The 19,597-nt window shown below is 45.7% G+C and overlaps 1 protein-coding gene across 1 annotated transcript in view; it reads left to right on the top strand.

Moving 5' to 3' along the window:
- The window catches only part of LOC310790435 (ecto-NOX disulfide-thiol exchanger 2-like), a gene marked incomplete at both ends in the record, with an annotated part of 93,556 nt that overhangs the window by 23,483 nt on the left and 50,476 nt on the right, over positions 1–19,597 (top strand). The window contains 3 exons of the mRNA XM_083652124.1: positions 8,906–9,112; positions 13,665–13,898; positions 19,296–19,508. Coding sequence (XP_083508250.1) covers positions 8,906–9,112; positions 13,665–13,898; positions 19,296–19,508 — 654 coding nt within the window. The remainder of the gene's footprint in view (positions 1–8,905; positions 9,113–13,664; positions 13,899–19,295; positions 19,509–19,597) is intronic.

Raw genomic sequence — 19,597 nt, 5'->3', positions numbered from 1 at the left:
CCAAGCCGGAAGTACCGCTCCCGGGAATTGAACCCGGGGTCTCCGCGACCTCTACTACCTCTACTACCCAGACGCTCAGTCTTATATTACGTTACGATTGCTGTTTTCTTAGATATATAAGTGTCACATAAAATACTGCAACCAGAGCCGTCCTCAGCAGGCCTGCTACCATGTTTTATTTATCGGTGCAGCCGTGTCCATTATCTATGACCTCTCTCTGTCCTCCTGCACACACTTGTGCTGGGATAGACACCGATGCACCACTCAGCAGGAAATGGTGCGACAGGGGAGATTGTGTGAAACGGAGTAGAAGATGTGAGTATTCTTCCTTAATGTCACCTTTAACTCATTAAGTGCCATAGACGACCTAACTCGTCTTACATAATCCAGCGCTTAAGTGCCAAGGACGGACTAACTCGTCTTACATAAAGATTTTTTTTTTTTGACAGTGGGACATCAATCAACCGCTTTTACATCTTCGAGATAACTATTTGGAGCAAGAGCATGTGTGTAATCTATTTTACCGACCACTAAGTGGCGACAGAGACCGAGAGAAGTCACAGCCACGGGACCCAAAAGCCACAAAAGCAGCCGCCTCCCCGGACACACACACACAGAACGGACAGAGATCCCTTCCCCCCAGAGCCGCGCAGCAACGCGCGAACACACACACACACACACACACACACACACACACACACACACACACACACACACACACACACACCGCGGAAGCAAGCCATTCAAGGAAATGGCGACGCGATTTTACAGTACTCCATTTCAGACTCGTCTTGCCCGACAGGCAAGCAGGCAGGCAGGCACGCAGACAGACAGGCAGGCAGCACAACGCGCTTCTGACACGCCCGCTGAAGCCAGGAGGAAGGAGGAGAAGACACACGGAGGGAGGAGTTTGAATGAGAGGGGTGTTTCCTGTTGTTATGGAGGAAATTACTGTTCAAAACTATTGTTTAGAATGTCTGACGGTCTTACTGATGCCAAAAATGAATGGTTAAAGTGACTGTTTCACAAAAAGCCATTTATCTCTGAATAAATTTCCAGACGCTGAAACCATGCTGTACTCAACGGCTAATATCTACATAACTACTAACTCTGCAAACTAACTCTTTTAGACAGAGAAAGCACACATTCTATTAGTTATTTTTAGATGATTGATGTTCATGAATTCTTAACAGAAAAGAATCCTCGGCTGTTCTAAAATGAGCCAGAATCGTCAAAAACACCCCTGGCACAACTTACCTACAGGAATGAAAACATGGCTGGCATTCAATGTGTTAATACAGCTCTCCTCTTAGTGCCACGACCCAGCAGAGCAGAGCGGATTTGCATTCACATCTCATCAGGGACGCAAAGGGGAGGGCTGGAATTAAAAAGAGGGTGTTAAGGGGAGGATGGAGCATGCGTACGGATGGGTGTGTGTGTGTGTGTGTGTGTGTGTGTGTGTGTGTGTGTGTGTGTGTGTGCGCGTGCGTGCGTGCGTGCGTGCGTGCGTGCGTGTATTATCGGGAGAGTGACCTCTGTGAAGGCATAACGCTGCGGCGCTGTGTTCAGTATGTCAGGCCAAAGAGGTGATGGACTCTGTCTTCTTCCTCGCTCATCTCCCCCTTATTACTATCTCTTCCTCATGGCTTCCTCCATCTGCTGCACTGTCTCCCTCACTGTCTCCCCCCACTGTCTCTGCATATTCTCCCCCTCTCTCTATTCTATCTCTCCATTAATTTCCTCTCCTGTTAAAGGGGTCAAGTCCAGTTAATTACCTGATCACCTCTCTGTCCTCTAGCTGCTGGCTGCCGTTAAGAGGTCTCTATCTATTACACGTACGCCACAAATACACATGCGCACGCACACACATGCACGCACACACACAGATGCACAAGCATACACAAATATATCTGGATGCACATTATGACTTCAAGTGTATAGTGTGCATCAGCTTCAGAGATGAATTAAGCTCGTGGCAAAAATGTCCTTGAACGTTCATAAAATTCCTGTGAAATTAAAAATGCAGGGGCAAAAAAGTCACATGATAATTAAGAGTCTCCTTTTTTTGCATTTAACCCCTGGGTGTTTCATTATTCACACGTGAATGTGAGTACTGGCCCCAGTGGGCCACCGTAGATGATTTGTGGAAGCCTATGATCTCTTCCCAGTGCGTTGTGAAGAGGAAATGATGTGCTTGATCGGAAAACAACCAAGTGCATAGCCTGAAGCAAGAGAACATATTGGCACCGCACATGCAGCAGTAGAAGAAAACTTGACCCCACACAATCCACTGGGTCAACAAAAGATAAAGCAACCAATTTAAAAAAAAAAAAAAAAAATGACTAAAATAAATCAACAATTGAGACTTGGATAATAGACTGGCTGTAGCCATGTTCTCCTGAGGCCTGCTGACTCTCTCTTATAGCAGTAGTGGGAAACACAGATCTGGTACAAATGAAGTGTTTATTTACTACATGCAATACAAAAGTATCATTTCATAACAGGAAGAAAGGAAAGTGTGCTTCTCAGTGTTTTTGGCTGGGGGCGCTGTCTCAAGCAAACTGTATCACAGAACAGGAAAAGGTGGCACTTCGTTGATAGATTACAATAATCATTTTTAACAACATGCATTTTGGTCTGACAAATGGGAGCCATCATCAGAGCCTCCTACTCTCATTTCATAGGCCTAATTGAACATTTAATAATTCAATCAAATTGTCCCAAAATGCACCTAAACGTCAGATCAAGTGAAAAGATGCTGATAAATGCTGGTGTGCATGTGTAAAAGCTCTCAGCCCTCCTTCATACATACATACTGTAAATAATTCAATGTGATCCTGGTGTTCACCCCTGCCGGGACCTGGCGTTCACCCCTGCCGGGACCTGTCTGGGGACTTTTTCAAGGCAGCCTTACATGTCAGATGGAGGAGACTGCCGTGAAAGCTCTTCACCATGTGGAGTCCATCTTTGATGTGTGTGTGTAAGAGTTCAGCCTATGAACTCTATATAAAGCATGACTCCCATTGTATGATGCAGAGAGATATGACTTTATAGAGAGTTGACAACCTGTCAACTTTTCAACATTACATTTTCAACATCTGTGACCCAAAGTTATATTATTTCTCCAAGTGGGCGCTTTCTTTCCTCTGTGTTCACGGCATGGAATTCAGACAAGCGGGCCATTACTAAAGCTATTCTTCAATTTATCATTCAAGGCAGCATGTGCTCCACCCTCTTTGAGTAGTTTATTTTCGTGAACGGAGAAATGATACACTAGCTGAGAAAACATACACTGAACTTGGATTCAAGCTTGATTTGAAGGAGTACAATGTGGCGCTAGCACAGTGGGTACAGCTTGAAAAATGGGGGGGAAATCCAGGGGGAGAAATGTTCAATATGGGAAGACAGTCATGAAGAAGCTACCAGAGCCAGTGAGGTGTCCCCCTCCCCCACGTTATAGATGTTCCAGTTCATTTGACGCCCCTGGGGTTCTCATAAGGCGCTCACAGCATGAGAAAGCTCAACCACTGGGACGACGCGGGGGTCACAATAGAAGCTGACACGCAATTTTTCTTTGTAATTTCATTTTCAATAGGTTTCTCTTTGTGTGTACAGTGTGTGTACAGTGCATGCATGTCTATGTGTGTGTGAGGGAGAGAGAGAGAGAGAGAAAGTGAAGGTGAATGTAGCTTTTTAGCTGTGTTTTTGCGTACATTACTGTGTGACGTTAGCGGGAAATTGTGGGACAGTGGCCTACTTCCTCAGGTATTTCTGTTATGCGTCCGGTGTGTGTGTGTGTGTGTGTGTGTGTGTGTGTGTGTGTGTGTGTGCGAGCGTGTGTGTGCGCGCGTGTGTGCGTGTGTTGTGTGTGTGCATGTGCACGTGTGTGTGTGTGTGTGGGTGTGTGTGTGTGTGTCTATGAGATGGGGATAGAGGGCAGCAGGTTATGGTGGTTAACACAGGAAGCAGCAAGGACCCCCAGCTACTCCACCTCAGACTCTACACACAGCTCCTCCTCAATGACCTTTAGCTAACAGCACGCACAGACCCACGTACACACGGACGGACGGACGGACGGACGGACGCATGAGTCGAATATGCACAAAACCGCACCGCTTATTTCATCACATGGGTGTGATTTTTTTTCACTTGAGCACCTGCCCCCCAAAATGTGTTCATGTGTGTGTATGTGTTCTTTTAAATTCAAATGCAATGATGCCTCATTGACTGTTTACTGTCATTCACAATACATACAGTATAGAGAGAAATGTATTTTGGTTAAATGTAATTCATTTATTGATTGCAATGATTGTTCACATTTATTTTTGTATCAGCTACCCCTCCTAAACAGGATTTTGATTGTCTACCCTTTCTACCCCAGACAAAGTTAGGATTAAATTTAATAAAATTTAAACATAATACAGCATATCATAATGTTTAGTATACAGTACATGTAGCCTGGGTATACCCAGCCTCCACGTGACCTCTATGTACTATCAGTCACGAAACTTACGCTACAGGCATAGCCTGTGACGTCACGTTGAAGGCTGGTTCACCCAGGCTACAGTACATGGGCCACGGAACGAAATTCAAATTGGTCAGCACCACACGCACGCGCACGCACGCACGCGCACACACACACACACACACACACACACACACACACTTTCAGGGTACGGGTGCCAAAACTGTCCCTGGGCCAGCAACAGCAAGTCTCTGCGCACGGGGAGGCACCATGATCTCCTGTTCAGGTCAACATGGGGCGATCAGAATCATAGTTAATATCCCTACAGGTATGTCTGTGCACACATGTTCCTGTGTGGGCGGGATCAGAGCCACCAGAGGAAACGCGTACAGGAATGTCTGAGGCACTGATGAGCCAGCACATCTGAACCCCAGGGGCGCGCTCGCGTCCTGTAGCCAGGACACATGAGAGTGCATGTTTTCTCTTCAGGCAACCAACCCCATATCTGTCCCACTACCTCACGGTGCAGGTTCCATTCTCTCACCTGGAGAGAAGGTCTGCCCCACTGTTCAGTATTCCCGGGATGAGAGACAGCAGGTGAATGCTGCTCCATGACAGCAGGATGAGAGACAGCAGATGAATGCTGCTCCATGACAGCAGGATGAGAGACAGCAGGTGAATGCTGCTCCATCATGACAGCAGAATGAGAGACAGAGAGAGGGGAAGAGAGCGCATCCCTTCCTGTTTGTTTATGCGCAATTATGCATGGAGAAATGGATTTTCTATTCTTATTTTACATGTTCGATGTTCAAAAGTAGGTAGAGCCCCAGTCCGATTGGCCCCACCGGTTCCGCATCCTTCTTGGTGTCCTTACCACACTGAATCTCTTTGTCTCTCTGTCTCCCTCTGTTTTTGTCTACCTCTGCCTTTACCCCCTCTCTCTCTTTCTGTGTGTGTGTGTGAGTGTGTGTGTGTGTGTGTGTGTGTGTGTGTGTGTGTGTGTGTGTGTCAGGCCTGTCTGTCTGTAAATACCCTCAAGGAGAAGACCAAACCTGCCCTTTAGACCCCTCCAGCCTACGTGTCTATATTCCTAAAAAGCCCCCAGTAGAATTTTCTTCTCCTCCTTTCAAAGCCAAACATTTGATAATGCAGTCACATCTCCATGCTGGCTGCAAAAAGACAATCTTAAAGGCAGACGTTTATGAAGCAAGGATGTCAGTTAAATGTCAGAATGTTACCTAACATCCTTTTTATATTGTCCTCTTTTTATATTGTCCTCTTCGCTCATCAGCTGAACTCTCAAATGCAATTTGATGCTGAATCGTGCAGCAACCCGAAGGCACGCACCATGTTTTCACTGACTGCAAAGTCAAGGCAGGCAAACTATCACCTTGACACTGTCCTAGAGGTAGGTGGGTGGGTGGGTGGGTGTGTGTGTGTGTGTGTGTGTGTGTGTGTGTGTGTGTGTGTGTGTGTGTGTGTGTGTGTGTGTGTGTGTGTGTGCGCGTGTGTGTGCAGTGTTTGTGTGTGTGTTCTAGCTTATGTGAGTATGTGCATGTTCTAGTTTTAATACCCTCGTCATATCCAAGGTCAGGGGACGATGGCACTTGGGCCATGTGCCAGAGCTAACTGTGACATGAGGGGGACAAAGACATAAAGTACCTTTGATCTGTTACCACTGCTACAGGCTTCAGGCTCTCATTCACTGAAGCTATTCATCTTATGTTCAGATGCGGGGGTGGGCCAAATTCTTCCTGGTCGTGTTAACACTTCCGGCGGTCACGGCGCAAAATACAAAAGAACGTCAGAAGAAGAGAGTTGTTTTTGTGGCGGACAGTGCAGGGGGTAAAAGAAAGAACGGAGCCTACTACTTGGAGCTCGGTACACAGCAAGCAAGCGGAGTATCCACTGTTAGCCAGGTCAGGTAACGTTATCGTCGACAATGATGAGCACTTTCTTGTAAAACATACCTGGACTCCAACAAAGAAAGCTTCAGATGGTTTTCTCTCCTCCGAGCACAGGGCGAGCCATTTGCGTCTATAAGATCTGCAGATGTTAACGTAATTCCCTGGAATGCGAGAATTAACGAGCCAGTTACATGGCATTGCATTCTTAGACATTGCCGTTTGCTTTTATTACATACAATTGGTTAAATTATGAGTTAATTCCGAGTTAGATGATATTGGAGCAGCTGGCCTTTTTCTTTTTCTTTTTTGTAGCCGGAAGTCGTGACACGACCACACAACGGGGTCTACATAAGGTGAATAGGACGGGATAATAGTTGTTGGGCTCTTCATTTCAAATTTCATGCCCAATCTTGGAGTATTAGAACAAAATGAATTAGAATGAAAATTGTTCTAATTTGAGAATCTAGTGTAGTGCCCACTGCCCTAACATGCCTGTCCTGAACCTGAGAACCGTGTGTGCCCATACAGCTCGTGCCCGGCCCCGTACAGCTTTCTCGAGAATCGTTCGTTGCTGCTCCTGTATAGAGCGCTGTTCACCCAGTTTATTAATATTTGCACGTCACATGTCCAAATTGTACCAAATCTGAGATGTCCTTGGGTCCTCAGCAATACACCCCCCAAGTGTGAAGTCGATCGGACCAGCGGTTCTCAAAATATGCGAAGGACACCCACACACACTCACACATACACACTCGCACACACGCACGCACGCACGCACGCACGCACACACACACACTCACACAAATACACACACATACACACTCACACACATACACACACACACACACACACACACACACTCACACACATGCACACTCACGCTCATACACACTCACACACATACACACAGAGACAGAGATGCCTGGAATTGTAGTATAATGATGACTAATGGAAAGTCCAATGATTCAGACTTCATGGCTATAGGAACTTAGGAAGCCACTTCCCCTGCTTAAATAACTGCTGTAGAGTGCTTGATTGGTCTAAATCACAGCAGAAATAACTGTGCTGTAGACTGCATGACTGGTCTAAACGACAGCATGCTCAAGGTGCTGTTTCCTGAACTAATGGGTCCACTCTATTCCGTGTGTCAGTATAGTTTTAGGAGGCAGCTGTATGTGGTGGGACTATTTTCAGTTTTCTATGTTGTCTTGAAGATACAAACCACAATTTCTTTGAGCAGCTAAATATGGAATATTTTCAGCTGTGTTCTTGTTGAATTTGATTTGTAGGTAGAAAAATAATCTTGGTGGAACTTTCCGGGAAAACATCTTAACTCAAAATACAACACGGTTTGCAAATGTTTCAGATATTATTTGTGCAGCTAAATGTTTTCAGCTGTTTTCTTCTTGAGATCAATTTGTAGATGTAGATGATCTATCATTCAGGGTTGTTGTCAATTCTGAACTCAGAGATCTCCCTGGCTCCACTCACACACATATACTATGTTTCCCCCATTTCATTCTCATTCTCAGGCTTTGCATATTAATAATATTTCAAGTCATACTTCACTGGTTTCTTTGTTTGGGAAGGACTTTTTGACACCATAAGAACAGCAATGTTGTATTCCACCTTGACATGGTTTAGAGATGGCTCTAACAGCAAGGCGCAGATGGTTTAGCATCCATCGATTGGCTGGTTCATATATATGTGCGCCAGTCACACATATTAAACAGATGGAAAGCCTGATCTTTAGGAGATCAGATCAATCAACATTTATCTTTGTTCAATCATTCATGTGTTTCATGCAATGAACCATCGGCTTGAGAGGATCAACCTCTCTGTGGCCTGGATTTCATTTTCACGCTTGGCGGATAGTCTCACATTAACATATATCTAATAGAAAAGGGATTTAAGCGCACTGCGCCATGTTATCACTAATCATGTTATAATTCCGTCATAATATGGTTATGGAGAAAGACTTCTTGGGTAATGTGTTAGTATTGTTTTTTCACAGCAGATTCCTCTGCCTCAGATCATGTTATTATTGTATGTCCTTAAAAGGCTATGACAATTTACAAAATGAAATCACATGAAAGAACATTGAATTTCTATCCATTTCAGTAGCGCTGCAGTTACCATTCCATTTGATTTCGAGTTGTATATTCTTAATAGTGTCTGATTCTCACTCCCCAAGTGTGGCTTAACTAAATTTTAATTTATAGGGATTGGATGCACTGAATGGCCATGTTACACAATAGTGTTTATTAGTTCAGATAGAAATGGCTCGCTGCGAACAGGCCCACACTCATGTAGTAATCTGTCAGACGTATGCGGGATCCGACAAAAATAGAGCAGGTGTGTAATTTTTCCGTACCGCATGTATCGCCCATCTATTAACATGGGCAAGAGTCAATCTGGCAGTTTGACCGGATCCGCAATGCAGCCGTAATGCATCTGGTGTACATTGCCTGTAACTATACCTTCAACGGAAAAATAATCTTTTGTCTTTTCTCTCCCTCTCCATGTTTGGCAGACCTTCCTCCTCCGCCCATCAGGGAGCGCCCGCCGGGGTGTAAGACGGTGTTTGTCGGCGGCCTTCCGGAGAACTCCACTGAGCAGCTCATCGTGGAGGTTTTTGGACAGTGTGGTGAGATCATCGCCATCCGCAAGAGCAAGAAGAACTTCTGCCACATCCGATTCGCTGAGGAGTTTACCGTGGACAAGGCTCTCTTCCTGTCTGGTAAGCGCGCTTCACTCTCAAACCCAGTGTAAACAAGATTAGCCCCTATTTTGTAAGCACTCCTCCTATGGGTAATATGCGATACTGTTTTGTTTTGATTACGTCTTCTGAACGAGGCTCGTCTCATGTCTGGTACGCCATCTGTCCCGCACATTGTTGATGTCAAAGCCTCATCGACGCTGAGCCCTGGAATCCCCGACAATAACCCAACCTCGCCTTTGGGAATGTACTGGCTTACATTGGGTTGAAAGGTCAAAGGATAAGAGCTGTCTTTGTTACTCTCCGAGCAGGTATCGAAATCTGTTGAGGCTGCCTGCATTGTCAGTCCTCTCCTCTGCTATCAGTGTGACCGGCTCCTCTCTCCCTGGCCCAGCAGTCCTTCACCAGAGGGGGAGAATGAATGATGAGCTGTTAACCTTTACTCTGATGGAGATGAAAGGGCTGATATCCATCACTCGCCCTACAGTTCTCACCCGGGACAAAGTGATAGATGGGTAAATAGATAGATGGATGGATGGAACGTTGCTGTACCCCATACCGATTGTGTAGAAGTGAAGGATGCGGGGTGATTGCTTGAAGGATGGAGCGGGGCTTTCGGCGGAAATCCGACTAAAACCAGATTAACAGACTTCTGCCTCGCTGATATTCAGGCTGTCCATCAGTCAGTTCATGCTCTGCACGTTTGTCATTTATACATATTTCGCTGTATTGTCCACCTCTGTGGCTATGCCAATACTGCAATCCATCATGCCAACTGCCAGCCATACCGACATAATTGGTTTGCCTAATTAGTACCTGGCTTTTTGTACTTTTAGTATGTACCTTTACTACTTTTAGTACCTAATTAGTACCTGACCTTTCCTGTGCTGCAATCCAATAGCTGCTGAGCAAGCTTGGTACCTGTAGTGTGTCTATGTTTAGTCAAGCTGTCATAGTAGATATTGTATCACTAAATGTGAGATCCTGTCTGTATCCTTCATTGTGTAACTGTAATGTAATGTGTCAGTATCAATTAACCAGGTCACAACAACTTGTACCTTTTCCAGTCGTCAAATGCCAGCGCTTCTCATATTAGAAGAGAGATAGGGAGATTTGTGAAGTAACACACTGTATGGAACAATCCCGTGCAGAAGGAGCCTACAGTACAGAAGCAATCTGCAAGCTGCAACCAAGCAGGGGTTACTGGGTGCATTCTTCTGTAGTTATGCAGAGGGCGCCCTTTACATGTCATCAGAATGGCAGTCCTTACTGTATGTGTGGGAGTCAATCAGCTAAACACAGAAACCCTGGGATCAGTGTATAAATTCTCAACATCTGTGGTCAATATCTGCCAGCTTATTTACTGCCAAGTAGTCTAACCATTTCTTTACTGTTCGGTTATTTAATTAGAGTCTCTATGTCACTCGATTTATCTACCACTAGCATTAATTGTACCATAAATATGAATCTCTCCTATAAGGTTACACCACTGGTTGAAGGAATTGCTTTAGATGTGACAGCCTCATTGCCATGCTGCTTACCCGCTCTTTGAAGAGGAGAATGCCTCTCTGCTAGTGGTCATGTGACACTAGCTTATGGTTTCTTATCTTATCTCCATTTCCTCAGCCGCGTCCACATCCCAGATGTCTTAAATCTCTATATGCAAAACGCTCCCCATATATCCCTGCCTCACAAAGCCCATTAAAAGCACCGACCACTCCAATAATACCCTCTACATTATTTAATGTGTGTGTGTGTGTGTGTGTGTGTGTGTGTGTGTGTGTGTGTGTGTGTGTGTGCGCGCGTGCGTGCGTGCGTGTGTGTGTGTACGTGTCTGTCTGTGCCTTGATTTGTCTCTTTTCGACAGTGAGACTAGAGCTATATGGTCCATATATTAGCCAGATGACGGAGCTGCTGTGCTTCCCATAAATTATGTCCAATAGCTACTTCCACCGCTCACACGCGCACGCATGCACGCACACACGCACGCACGCACGCACGCACACACACACACACACACACACACACACACACACACACACACACACACACACACACACACACACACACACACACACACACAGATAGCAGCCTCAACCAGAGGTGTAGTGCTATCTAGAGAAGTGGGGGAACGCACCTATATGGGGAGCACCTGCACCCCCCCCCCCCCCCCCCCCCCCGCCGCACACACGCTAACGTTCACGCAGCCTATTCATTAATTAATCGTTCGGGGCGGGCAATCGCTTATATCAACGAATTAAACGAGCAAACTCACGGATTCCTCAAGTGCTGCAAACCACTGTCACTGACACACGACTAACTTGTGTCCTCTATAAACACTGCAGAAGCACAAACAGCTAAACAATCTCTCAACCAGCTATCACACAAGTTGCACAAGGCAACTGGCATCTGGCGATGCAAATTGCAATGGGGTGATTAACGCTAACTTTTGATTCAACCCCGTTGAAAAGAAACACGCTTTTAACATTGTTTCTTCATGCTTGTAAACCTACCTTTTTAGCAGCTGGTCCGAAAAATGAAAGGATGTTTGGCTGCCTTTTTCATCTTTACTTGTTATAGTGAGGTACTGGTGGAAAAAAATATATTTTGATGCTGAAAAAGCCAGTATGTTTCAGTATAGCTTTTATTAAACTGAGGTTTCCCCCGCGCTGTAGCTAGTTAAGGTGGAATGTTTCCTTTTCCTTCAAGCCACGAGTTGATGCTCATTCAGCCCACCTTAAATATAGTTAAGGTGGAATGTTTCCTTCTTTCTTCAAGCCGCGAGTTGATGCTGTGTGAATAATTCAGCCCACCTTAAATATAGGACGAACGACAACGTTGTCAAGTTTCACTCGTTTTATTGGCTCGACATGCACACACACTGACACACACAAAACACCCCTTGGAGAAGTATGGGAACGCCGTTCCCACGCGTTACATTGGGACTACACCACTGGCCTCAACACACTGGGATCTCCCCCTATGAAATGTTGAAGCAGTCTGGGAGCCTGCAGCAGAGAGCGCAGACTGAAGTAGAAACCCCAAAACTCACACTTGTTTCTTTTATACCCGCACTAACATGCACCTCTACTGCACTGATTCTCAGCCCTTTTCATATCAGGCACCTTAGAGCCACGCACCCCTATTTGATGAGATTTTGTCTCTCTTACCTAGATCTGAAAATACTTCTATTGTTTATTTTGTGTTTATTGTCTTTTTTTGTCAAGAATTCTATGACTGTTCATATTGTTTTGATTATTGGTTTTATTTTCTGAGGTAGAGAGCCATAATCAGTAACCTTGCAAGCCAGCTGGATTCTCACGAGATCTTGAGATCTCACACGATACAAATGAAAACAAAAATCATCCATCTGGCAGCGTCAGGTTACATAATAAGCCCACGCAGGGTTTCCTGTCTCTACCGGCACAGGCTTTGTGTTGTTTTCCTTTCTTTGATTCTGTCTTTTTAAAATACATGTACTGTAGATGAAGAAAACATGCAGGTAGAGACTAGAGATAGCAGCGAAATTACGATCAAAATATTCATTCTTCATTCATTCTCATTCTGTGTCAACTTCTTGTGAATTATATAATGGCGAAGACATGTGGCTCAATAGTTAGCACTGTCGCCTCACAGCAACAAGGTTGCGGGTTCGCACCGCGGTCCGTCCCTGGTCCTTTCTGTGTGTGCGAGTTTGCATGTTCTCCCCGTGTTCATGTGGGTTTCCTCCAGGTGCTTTCCTCCCACCATCAAAGACATGTATGTTAGGGTTAATGGGGGGCGTGGGGCCAGCAACCCCACCCCGTAAACTAGTGGGTTGGCGTCATGTGTGCTTGCGGCCCTATACTCCACTTAGGAGCCTACAGGGAACAAGAGAGAAGTGTCACATGTTACCAATGTGCTGGGGACCCCCTGGAACCTACTCAAGGACCCCTGGTGGTCCCCAGACCTCATGTGGAGGAACCACTACTGTACTAACAAGCGTGTGTTTGCATGAGTGCGTGCACACGTTTGGTGTTGTTGTCTCAGGGTTTGCTAAGGAGAATTCTTGCGTAGCGATTGCACACTGTCTATATCAATGTTGTATGGAGGAACCCCAGGGGAGCACGGGGAGAACATGCAAACTCCACACAGAAAGGCCCTTTTGACGAGATAGCCCATAGTGGGCATGGGCACTGAGGACATGGCGGGGGAAGGGGATAGGGGGCGGGGACACACCCTCAGGGCCCACAGCGTCCCAGGCGGGAATCGAACCCAGGACCTTCTAGCTGTGAGGTGACAGCGCTACCACTGCGCCACCGTGCCCCATCTGTGTGTGTGTGTATATCTGTCGACCTTTTTGTCTTCCTATCTGTCTATCAGAGCTTCTGTTGATCTGTCTGTCTATCCGTGTTTCTCTGTGATGGAGTAGGCGTTTGATAGAAATTGATATTGAACCTTATCACCACTCTTATCCAATCACCTATCTGTCTCCGTATGTCCTCGCTTTCTCTATCTCACAAAAATCCTTCCTTTTCCACCCCCGCACGTTCCCCCATTTATCTTCTCTCAAACCTCTTTTGCCTCCCTCTAGGCTACCGTATCCGTTTGGGCTCCAGCACAGACAAGAAGGACACCGGCCGTCTCCACGTGGACTTTGCCCAGGCCAGAGACGACCTGTATGAGTGGGAGTGTCGCCAGCGCATGCTGGCCAGAGAGGAGAGACACCGGCGCAAGATTGAGGAGGATCTCCTCCGGCCGCCCTCCCCTCCTCCCATCGTCCACTACTCCGAGCACGAGTGCAGCCAGCTGGGAGACAAGATCAAAGGTTGGTACTGCAGACAAACAACATGCATACATGCTAAGCGCACACGTACACACAGTATTAGTAGTATATATAGTATATTAGAACACGGCTCTCTTGAATACTCGATTCCGATTGGTCAATCAACAATATTCACCGGTCATTATTTCTCGACAACCGACCGCTGCTCTGCCACACCTGGATTAATCAGTTGATAAGAGATTTTTGTCAGCAAACACTACTAATTAGGCCAACCAGTTACAGCTGTGGTGTCTTGTGTGCCAATTACGAATGAAACCGCTTTGCCGTTGAAAACGCTATTAAAAAATCTATTTGAATAATTATTTTTGTCAGATTATTGAATGATTTAGTTGTAGGCCGTGTTCTAAGCGGGATAATGTATATTGAGGCGGTGATTACTGGGAAATAATGACCTTCAGGTGAATCATTAAGCCCTCCGCTGCGCGTCGGGCTCAATCATCACCTGTCGGTCATTATTTCCCCCGTAATCACCGCCTCAATATACATTATCCCTTACGTATAATAGTATGCACTAGGGCTGGGTAATTGGATGAAAATGTTTGCTGGTGGAGAATCCCTTGCCAATCTTTTATGGATTTGAATCAATTCATTGGCAGTTTAAATAACAATACACTCAAATAGAGAAGCACAGACACTTTATTATTATTTTTTTCTCCCCAATAGTACTTGGCTAATTCCCCCTGCTGTCATGGTCATTGCTCCACCCCCTCTGTGGATCTGAGCAGCGCCATAGAGTAGCACATGCTTCCACCGATACATGTTGTCCAGTCACCAGCCGCTTCTTTTCACCTGACGAGGGGGAGTTTCACCGGCAGGATGTAGCGCTATTCCCCCCAGTTCCCCTCCCCCCTGAACAGGTGCCCCGACCGACAAGAGGAGGCGCTAGTGCAGCGACCCTGACTCATTCCCCACCGGCTTCCCACCCGCAGACACAGTCAATTGTATCTGTATGAACGTTTGACCAAGCCAGAATTACTGCTACCGGGAATTGTACCCGGGTCTCCACAGTGGTAGGCGAGTGTTGTTGTTGTTTTTAACCTCCTACCCGACGCCCCACAAAAATATGTTAACGTTGATTTCAGATGTATTTAGAGCCAGCACAGAAGTCATCCTAAGCACCCCAGACATTTCACAACCCATTCCCCACGCTGTGCAGGTTTTGTCTTATTTGAGTGTCCTGTGCTGCTTCCCTTTGGTTCTTATCAGTGTTCAAGTTCAATGTTCTTTTCATGGTATACCGCAAATGCCTGCTCCCTTTTCCTCTTCTTCTTGCAAACAGCTGTTTTTTTTTTGCTGATTGGCCACTTCACACCCACCGTTCACATCTGTCCACATCTGTCCACACCTGTCCACTCAGCTGTGTGCAGGAAAGGTCCATTTGTTGTTCAACTGCTCCCATTCTTCCAGTGAGTGGACAAACATTATGTTGAATATACACACATCTCATAGAATATGCGTGAAAAACTACGAACAGGAAAAACAAATGAGCCGAGTGAACTTCTCTCCCCCCCTTTCCTTTTCTTTTTTACAGCTGTTCACTCTGCTTATTGGAGCTGATTTTACAGTATGTGTGACACTCCACAGCCTGGTAGCATTTATTTGTCTGGTGAAACTGCTCTGGAAAGAAGGATCTGTCTCTGCAGGTTTAAAATATCTACCCCATCTGTTCCTTGTCAGAACAGCTCTCACTTCTGGGGAGAAAGAAAGGCACAGACCAGGGCGTTTCAAAGTCTGACACTAGGTCCTCCCTGGGACAAAGCCTGGAACCCCCCTTCCCCCAAGTTTACTTACTTAGTTTCACTCAATTCCTAGATGCCTATGGGATCACGATTGTTATTTGATCCCATAGAGTCTATGGGATTGACTGTCTATCGCATACATAGACAGTCAATAATTGACCCAAAAAGGTTCATGACGTCTGACTTAGTTTACAGTATTAGATATTTCATATGAAAAGACGTTATTTTGTTTGAAAATAACGTCTTTTCATATGAAATATCTAATACAGTCAATAATTGAGCCAAGATAGCCTGATATTGCTGTTTGACTTCAGACTAGCTAGATCAATTATATAGAAAGGTTTGTCTGAAGGCATTTATTTGTTTCTGACTCTGGAAGTCACATACATTTAGGCTATTCTATGTGATCTATTTTTGATAACTAATGTAATAATGAATGGAATATTTTTTCACTTCCACTCACTGAGCCTCCCCTGAAAGTGTTTTTTTGGAGCCCCCCGGGGAAGGCCTACCTCCCACTTTGAAAACCTATGGAATAGACAGAAAGTGAGGGGACAGAGGATCTCTGTGGGTATTTTTTTAAGGTAATACCTCCTTACATCTGAATTTGTGTATTTTATGTCCAGCTAATTGCATCAGCTAAACAACCGTTCATGAGGATGTTTCTATCCCTCTGGTCATTGTCAGTGATTGAATAGCTCTAACATTCCTGCAGATTGTCTCTTCATAAGGACGCAGCATGAGGCTTGTATTACGAGACCTGAGTCTGACTATACAAACAGGAACACTTCAGAGATTTATGGAGAGAACACCTTGATTCAATATCTAAAGCTGTGATGGATCATCACTCATGCAAGCCACCTGACGCGCACCTGTGTGTGTGTGTGTGTGTGTGTGTGTGTGTGAGAAAGAGACACACACACACACAAGCACGCACGCGCACGCACACACACACACACACACACACACACACACACACAGCATCTGCAAGACTCAGTTTAAATAAATGTAAAGCCCCCCAGCTGCTCAGACTGTAAGGAAGCTCAATAGTGTGCATCTGTGCAAATGATGCCTGTGTGTGTGTGTGTGTGTGTGTGTGTGTGTGTGTGTGTGTGTGTTCTGTGCGGTCTGAGTAAATATGTTGTGCACTGACGTCTGTGTGGGGGAGTGTATTCCAGCATGATTCCAGCCCATCCCCCTCTGATGTGTAAGCACAGCACGGAAGGACAACCACAGCGGAATAACAATGATAGAAATCAATATGATGTGATTATTCAGCAGACAAAGCAGGGACACTGCTAAACAACCTGGCCTTTATAAACAGCAGCTGATATTACACCGTGCTCTCCTTTTCTCTTTCAGACACTGGAGACGTGCAACAAGGTTGTTTAAAGGCGTTCACAGGAAAGACTGCAGCTGATTGATTTGACTGGAAGATGTTCACCTCATCTCACCTCCTGCTCTCTTGTCTTCACTGTATGGATGTTCTCCTGATCTCATCTCCTGCTCTCTCGTCTTCACTGTATGGATGTTCTCCTCATCTCACCTCCTGCTCTCTCGTCTTCACTGTATGGATGTTCTCCTCATCTCATCTCCTGCTCTCTTGTCTTCACTGTATGGATGTTCTCCTCATCTCACCTCCTGCTCTCTCGTCTTCACTGTATGGATGTTCTCCTCATCTCACCTCCTGCTCTCTTGTCTTCACTGTATGGATGTTCTCCTGATCTCACCTCCTGCTCTCTTGTCTTCACTGTATGGATGTTCTCCTGATCTCACCTCCTGCTCTCTCGTCTTCACTGTATGGATGTTCTCCTCATCTCATCTCCTGCTCTCTTGTCTTCACTGTATGGATGTTCTCCTCATCTCACCTCCTGCTCTCTCGTCTTCACTGTATGGATGTTCTCCTGATCTCACCTCCTGCTCTCTTGTCTTCACTGTATGGATGTTCTCCTCATCTCATCTCCTGCTCTCTTGTCTTCACTGTATGGATGTTCTCCTCATCTCACCTCCTGCTCTCTCGTCTTCACTGTATGGATGTTCTCCTGATCTCACCTCCTGCTCTCTTGTCTTCACTGTATGGATGTTCTCCTGATCTCATCTCCTGCTCTCTCGTCTTCACTGTATGGATGTTCTCCTGATCTCACCTCCTGCTCTCTCGTCTTCACTGTATGGATGTTCTCCTGATCTCACCTCCTGCTCTCTTGTCTTCACTGTATGGATGTTCTCCTGATCTCATCTCCTGCTCTCTTGTCTTCACTGTATGGATGTTCTCCTCATCTCACCTCCTGCTCTCTTGTCTTCACTGTATGGATGTTCTCCTGATCTCACCTCCTGCTCTCTCGTCTTCACTGTATGGATGTTCTCCTGATCTCATCTCCTGCTCTCTTGTCTTCACTGTATGGATGTTCTCCTCATCTCATCTCCTGCTCTCTTGTCTTCACTGTATGGATGTTCTCCTCATCTCATCTCCTGCTCTCTTGTCTTCACTGTATGGATGTTCTCCTCATCTCACCTCCTGCTCTCTTGTCTTCACTGTATGGATGTTATCCTGATCTCACCTCCTGCTCTCTTGTCTTCACTGTATGGATGTTCTCCTGATCTCATCTCCTGCTCTCTTGTCTTCACTGTATGGATGTTCTCCTCATCTCATCTCCTGCTCTCTTGTCTTCACTGTATGGATGTTCTCCTCATCTCATCTCCTGCTCTCTTGTCTTCACTGTATGGATGTTCTCCTCATCTCATCTCCTGCTCTCTTGTCTTCACTGTATGGATGTTCTCCTCATCTCACCTCCTGCTCTCTTGTCTTCACTGTATGGATGTTCTCCTCATCTCATCTCCTGCTCTCTTGTCTTCACTGTATGGATGTTCTCCTGATCTCACCTCCTGCTCTCTTGTCTTCACTGTATGGATGTGATCATTTTCCATATTTTATAGCCTTTCTATTCATTCCTACCATTCTTTTTCTTCATCTCTTTTGTCATTTCCCCCCAGGTGACAATACATTTCAGATATCCTTTCTTCTCCATTTGCTCTGCTCTTGCCCTGACAATATTATGTCATACATATGCATTATAGTGCAAAAATAAAAATTCAGAGGATGTTCATAGTTGTCCATCGTTGCTATCTACACGTTTAGCATGCAATGCATATAGTGAAAAGTTTGGGTTGATGTTGAAGTTGGTCACTTCCTGCATGCCAGCTTCTTGTCTGTCAGTTGCTTGCAGGGTGAACTTGCAGAGGCAGTTATTTTAATGACTTTGCTCGCTCAAAGTGAGCCGGACTCTTTCTTTCCTCGTCTCCTTTCTTCTTCCTGCTCCTGGCCAGGACAAGACGTAATTGGTCGAGCTTGCTCTTTAATTTTACCTTTCTGCTATTGATTTTTGACTCCTCATTTCGGTTTCTCCTCTCATCTCCACTTTCCTCCTATCTTGGTCAGGCGACAAAAAGTTTGCCGAGGCAGCACTTTTATTTCGCCTTTGTCATAGTGACTCCTGACTGCTGCTGCTCGCTCTTTTTTCCTGCCCAGGTGACAGGAAGAATACTGAGGCAAAGTCTTTGTTATCTTACCAGGCACATAATTGACCCTGTCTCTCCCTCCCTCCGTCCCTCCGTCTCCTGTCCTCCCTCCTCTCTCTGCCAGACGACGGGACGTTTGCTGAGGCGGTGCGCGTCCTGTTGACCTGGGTGGAACGAGGCGAAGTCAGCCGCAGGAACGCCAACAACTTCTACTCCATGATCCAGTTGTCCAACGGCCACATCCGCCGGCTGATGACCGAGAAGGCTCAACACGAGAAGGAGATGGAAGAGGCCAAAGACAAGTTCAAGACCGCCCTGTCCAGCACTCTGGCCCAATGTGAGTTTGTTGTACTCGAATACACACGTCACACACTATACATACGAACATACTCAAACTTTTCTGGCTTCAGTACCCCCTTTCCCTGA

This window comes from Poromitra crassiceps (genome assembly GCF_964638095.1).
Source record: "Poromitra crassiceps genome assembly, chromosome: 15".
Taxonomy (NCBI): domain Eukaryota; kingdom Metazoa; phylum Chordata; class Actinopteri; order Beryciformes; family Melamphaidae; genus Poromitra; species Poromitra crassiceps.
Note: the sequence above shows the minus strand (reverse complement) of the source record. Positions and strands in the feature narration are given on the sequence as shown.